The 6372-nt window shown below is 45.0% G+C and overlaps 1 protein-coding gene across 1 annotated transcript in view; it reads right to left on the bottom strand.

Annotated features, from left to right (window-relative positions):
* Positions 1 to 3480, bottom strand: part of LOC128610138 (NACHT and WD repeat domain-containing protein 2) — a 53055-nt gene extending 49575 nt beyond the window's left edge. Inside the window, exon 1 of the mRNA XM_053629243.1 lies at positions 3330 to 3480. Within this exon, the coding sequence (XP_053485218.1) occupies positions 3330 to 3480 (151 nt within the window). The remainder of the gene's footprint in view (positions 1 to 3329) is intronic.
* Positions 3481 to 6372: the final 2892 nt, after the last annotated feature.

The raw sequence follows: 6372 nt of genomic DNA on the forward strand, positions 1-6372 counted from the left end.
GGTACCCCTCAGGGGCCAGACTCACAGTTTCCATAGTTCCAGCTGAGAGTAATAAATCAACCCTCTGGTTTGAGACAATAGAACACTGCAAACAGGAATCTCCCATAGAGTGCCGTCAAGCAGAGATATCATTTCCGAGAACCGAATTCAAGCTGGCCAATCAGGTGCTACAAGCAGCAAACGTAGCCCGGTCTTTGCGAACTCTCACTATAGCCTGTGGGAGCAGAGCGATAGGGGGAAAGGCGTACAGATGTGACCTCGGTCATGTGTGTACCATGACATCCAGCCTTAACCATTTTTCTTTGGTGTGGGAGGAGTGAAGACGAACCACAGCGGGCAGAGTGTTGTCTCCTCGGAGGTGAACACATCCACTGCCGCTCGGCCGAACCTCCGCCATATGGACTCACCCACCTGTGGATGGAGCCCCAAATCCCCGGACCTCAGCCTCTGCATCGACAGGATGTCTGCCCCACATTCTGGTTGCCCGGAATTTACATTGCACTCACTGACAAAGCTTCCCCTCTGCTAGAGAAGAATTAGTTGAGCCTGCCTAAACAAGGGGCATGAACATAACCCTCCCTGCTGATTGATATATGAAAGCACCGCTGTATTGTCTGTCATAACTAACACATCGTAACCTCTCAACTGAGAAGAAGAATTTCAGTGCTAGGAGTACAACCCACATTTCTAGGTGACTTATATGCCACGCTAGATGAGGGCCGCTCCAGAGACCATGAGGGAGGCATCTGACATTACGATAAAGAGTCTTGCAATAAAAAGGCACCCTTAGAGTGTGACCCAAGACTAGTCACCGGGGATACCTCCAAGTTCTCAGAGCAAATAGGCCTTGCAATGTGACACTGATTATTCTCAGGGGTTTCGTCCTCAGATCAAACCCCTGAGAATTACCCAGTCGTCCAGGTAGTTTAATACACAAATGCTCTGGAGTCGCAAAGGAGCCAGAACGGCATCCATGCACTTCGTGAGGGTGTGTGGGGATAAAGCTAGACCGAAAGGAAGAACCAATATTGATACACGTTTCCTCCAAACATGAACCTCAGGAACTACCTGTGACTGGGCAATGGAATATGCACCTTTTTTAGATCAATCGTTACAAACCAATCCTCAAACTGAATCTGTCGAACGATAAGTTTGAGCATCAACATCCTGAACCTTTAAGTCCGAAGAGTATGGTTCAGATGACGCAGATCTAAAATTGCCCGCACATGCCTGTCTTTTCTGTGGACCATGAAATAATAGCTGTAAAAACCTCCCTCCCACAGAGAAAAGGGTACATGCTCTATGGCCCCATTGTCCAAGAGCGATCTTACTTCCTGAGCTAACGTTGGGCTCTGCATTGTGCTAACTACTGTGTTGATCACACCTCTGAAATGGGGGGGTCGAGGTATGAACTGGAACCAGTACCCTTTCTATGTAGGACAGAACCCATGGAGATACATTTGGCAGTAGTTTCCACACTGACAGATGGTCTTTAGTTACATTAACTTTCCACATTTGTTGGAGGGAAAGCATCAGATTTTTGTTGTCCTCTGACAGCTTTTGTTGCCATCGGTGGAGAGAGGTATCTCGCAAGTGCCTCCTCCACCTTCGGCATAGCAAAATAACCATACTATTGATCCCACATGATGGCCAAATAATACACCATCTTGGGGTTATAAACACGACTTTCCCCAGAAGCGTGATACTTCATGGTGCACTTCTGGAGGAAAAAACAGGGAGTTTTCTGCTGTGACAGGGAGCGCTCTCCTTCTCACTGGCTCCCCCTCTGGCTCCTCGGAGTCAGAGACGGTGGGTTGACTCTCCATACCAGAGGGAGAAGTTGCTTCACTAGCTACAAAACCCGGAAGCAGAGAGTCGGATCTGGAGGAAACAAGTGAGCAGCGCTCGTCTCTGGTTCCCTCTCCAGATCCATATGGGACCCCCAGGATATGAGCCAGCTGGCTGCCTTCACAGCAGCCAGCCCAGAGTCCTAAGGTTCGTTAACCCATCTCGTTTCAGGTGAGTGCAGTCAGCCCCCTCGAAGGCTGCAGCTGCAAGCCCCACTCCCATACACTTCACACAAAAATGTGTCCATCCCCCTCTGTAATTTCCAGAATGTAAGAGAAATGAAGAGTTTTAGGAATTCTCACACAGATAACTGGCATGCAGCTTCGCTGAAGACAAAGAAAGCTGATGACGTGATTTACAGGCGCCATTTTATTGTCACGCGACGTGCAAAATGCCACATCACCTGACCATGGCAGTCATATAAATAGATGTGATTTTACCCAGATTTCAGATACCGGTCATGCACAAGGGCGCTTCCCAAAGTGTGAAGCTCATGCAACGTTGAGTTCCCTTTGAAAGGGAACAACAAGAGTCTGGGTTCCTGATTTAACAACAAGAGTGTTATTTATTCAAAGTTTCATGTCTAGCATTGACTATATTTATACTGTCAGTATTGGGGATTGATAAGTGACTCTGAAATGACTCTGACTCTGAAATGGTGTCTTAATGCTACGTCATAGCAAAAAGTAGAACAGCAAGCAGATGTGTCCCAGTTGCTCACTTTTTAAAATCTTGAACACTTTCGCCAGAGTGCTGAAGGAGAAACACAGGGTTTAGGATCTCATTTGGGACATGGATGGAATCGATTCCCTTCTGATGAACCTCAGCAAAGCTGCTTATTGGTACTTCTGTAGTTTTGTCCTTGCAGAAAAAAGCAACTTTGCATACATTTTTTAAGACATAATGTCAAAATGTCACAGTGGTTTCTTTAATAATTGTGAATATTTGCCTTAAGAGGTGGAGTTCATGCAACATGTTTATCTAAAATATTGCTATAATTTGAGTTGTTTATTAATGTTATAGTAAACTATCTTGCATATTAAATTACTGGCACATTCTTAGAGCAATATATCAGAATATGTCATTAATATTTATTTAAAAAAAAAAAAGGTTTTAGTGCAGTGTAGCAGTGCATTGCCCCCAAAGTTGAAATGAAACTTAGGTTGCTGATCTACACTGTTATTTTGCCAGCTGCTGATGGATACTGAACCATAAAGCTAAAACTAATGAAAAAATAAATAAATGAATGAATGAATGAATGAATAAAAATAATAATTAAAACAGCCCAAACAAACGGGGCACCAGTCAATCTGGCAACAAAACCAAAAGACCTAAGCCAAATGTGACTCACGATTTCTGTGTGTGTGTGTGTGTGTTAGGTGGTGGTGGTGGTGGGGGGTTTCTACACACACACACACACACACATACACGCGCGCGCCAGGGTTAGTGAGTCATCCGTTAGAGCGAGCTTTGCTCTTTACCGTCTGGGTTGGCGCAGATGAAGACGCGCACGCTGCGGCCCGTGGGCACGTGATTCGGCGGCAGCGCGAGCACGTTTCCGCTGATGGCCGCTCTGCGCAACGCCGACTCGCGAGGACACGGCAGTCTGCTGCCCACTCCGGACGGCCACATCGGGGAAGACTTCCTGCGGGTCTGTACACAGAAAACAAAAGCCAAAGCTGACGTTTTCAGACACACACACACACACACACATTTGCGTGCACTTTGTATTTTAAAGAAAGGTCAATTTCTTGCGCGTGCACACGTGTTTGTGGCATTAAAAATGTCTCTCATATCTTTGAAACTGACTTTTAGTGTGTCTTAGTCACTTAATAGACTCACTGGGGTATGCTGTGCGCCAAGCAAAATGACACGACATGACGCGACATGACATTCTCACTTTCCACCATCAGTTTTAAAGCATCCACAGACGAACATGAGACAAAATGTTAAACAACAAATCAGAAAAACCCGCAATTTTCGTGTTTGTGTGTGTGTTTTCAGCATGGACCTCTATCGCAGTCTACACACAGCTGCTATCGCCATGTACAGCGCGCGCTAAGGCGCAAAGTTGCATTTGGATTTTATAGCCTATAATACCCTATTTATATACGCTAATATCCTCAGCTCGTGCGTCTCCGACCCAGCGGTCATGGAGCAGCAGCACCAAAACACCAGCACACACACACACACACACTCCGAAGCGCTTACGTTCATTCTTTTAATTTGCGAGCCTTTGACAGGAGCAGCGCGCGGATCCGCAGGAATCAGCAGCACCCCGGGTTTATGCCTGAGGAAGATGCTGCTGCTGCCCGAGCGCCTGCGGTGAGAGGCAGCATCATGCCCGCGCTCTGTCTCGCTTTCCTCCGGTTAAATGACGGCGAGGAAGACAGACTCGTACTGTTCGCCGCGCTGTCTAATGGGGATTCGCGGTGCTGTCTCGCTTTATCATGGCAGACCCACTCTCCTGCACGAGAGCCTTTTTTTTTTTTTTTTTTGCGAAGAGGAGGAGGAATAGGAGGAGGGGTCTGGATTCATCAGCCTATCGATAAATGGAGCTGCTCTCTTGCACGAGTTGGAAGTTTTATGTGCTCCTAAATACAACCCGTTTTGGTTGCATTCTCCAGAGGAAACACACAGAACCAAACTAATTTAATCGAACATAATCGGCTAATAATCGGCATAAATTAGTGTACCAGTGTCCGTTTACATTGCTTGTGTCCTGAGCAGAATTGGGTATAGCGCGTTACAAAGTAATCGGTCAGAAAAGCAAGCAAGTCAAGCAACTATCCTGTTCAATTTTATGCAAGATAAATGAGGCACGTCTGTTTCCTCATACAATTCCCATATATTCTCCAAAAAAAAAAAAGGGTAGGATGCAGGAACATTTTTGTTCTTCAAAGTACAAAGAGCACAAATGTACAATCAAAAGGTAAAAAAAAAATTGGTCTGTAAAATCAAATTATTTACCTAAGATGCACTGTATCCTCAAGGTCCACTTAAAGATGCGAAATACATACAGCGTAGCCTACCCATGTGCCAAGCGGTTGTATCTTAAAACCCCAGGCTAGCACATTTTCTTCAGAGAGGGTATAATCTGCCACGCAAACAGAAATAGCATGTCTGGAAATATTCCAATCAGCATTTAAATCAGCATGCTCTTAGCTTTCTGTTCTGATAGGATACAAACTCCAAATCTCTTTTCTACAGCTTACATCACTTAGAGCACCCATATATAACAAATAACTTGAAATTCTATGCTGAAAAATTCTAATGCTGAGGTTATGAAATTTAAATTTAAAAAAAGTAAAGTGTTTAGATTGGTAACGCTTAATAAGTTTATTAGCTAACTTACTGCTGCAGAGGATAGCTGGGTCGTAGGCTGTCTAACCAATTTGGCACCTGGTGCCCATTATAAATGCCCGAGCAATCAGTATGGGGGGCACCCAGAAATACTAAAGAACCCCCACAGTGCTGCATAAGAGGCACACAAATGGGTTTCCAGTGGCGGCTTAACCTTTCTCTTCTCTTTTCATCTGCTAAGACAGTGATTCCCAATCCCATCCACAGGGAACCCCTTATGGTCTATTTTTTTTCGCTCTATGCCAGCTCCAAACAAAGCTGTACCAAATATTCAGTGCTCTTGATTACCTCCTTTGTGTGTGTGTGTGTGTTGGGAGCAGGAATAGAGCGAAAATGTTGACCAAATGGGAGTCCCCTAGGACTTGATTAGGAAACACTGTGCTAGAATTGTCGTCATGCTCTATTAGGGTCACTCACAGATGAGGCTAGAAATCCTGGACCTCCTGAGAACAGCCATTACTGGGCTTTTCACACCAGTCTAACAGTTCCTGCATTAAGTCATATATTCAGGTCTTTTGAAAGATTAGAGACTTACTTACACTGCCACTGGGGTAACTCTCTATTGCAGGAGTGCACAATTCTGGTTATGTGACCACTGACCAGGGGAAGAATTGAGTACAGTATTGTTAATTTCTTGCTCATCGTGTCTGATTCATTGATTCATTCATTCGTTCATTCATCTTTAGTACCTGATTTATCCTGGACATGGTGGCTGTGGATCTGGAGAACAGTTGGCATGAGACTGGGATTGGATAGCGTGCATCACAGGGCACCATGCACACACACATTCACACGCTCATTCACACCTATGGGGAATTTATTGTAGCTCATCTACCTACATGCATGTTTTTTGGAGGTTGGAGGAAACCAGAGAACTCAGAGGAAACCTAAGCAGACACAGAGAAACATGTGAAACTCCACATAGTAACTCAAGCTCAGTAATAAACAAGGTATCCTAGAGCTGTGATGCAGCAACCCTCGCTGCCCAATGTACCACCATGCCACCCTTCATGTCGATAAGTTTCAGGGAAATCACCAAGCTGGTCCCCCTCAAGGACTGTAATAAGAAATATTTGCTCCATTGCTGTTGTGCCAGGTTTCACTTCTTTTAAATGTCAAGATTGTGTATGCATGAGTTCCACTTTCGGCCACATTCTCATG

This window comes from Ictalurus furcatus, chromosome 7 (genome assembly GCF_023375685.1).
Source record: "Ictalurus furcatus strain D&B chromosome 7, Billie_1.0, whole genome shotgun sequence".
Taxonomy (NCBI): Eukaryota; Metazoa; Chordata; class Actinopteri; order Siluriformes; family Ictaluridae; genus Ictalurus; species Ictalurus furcatus.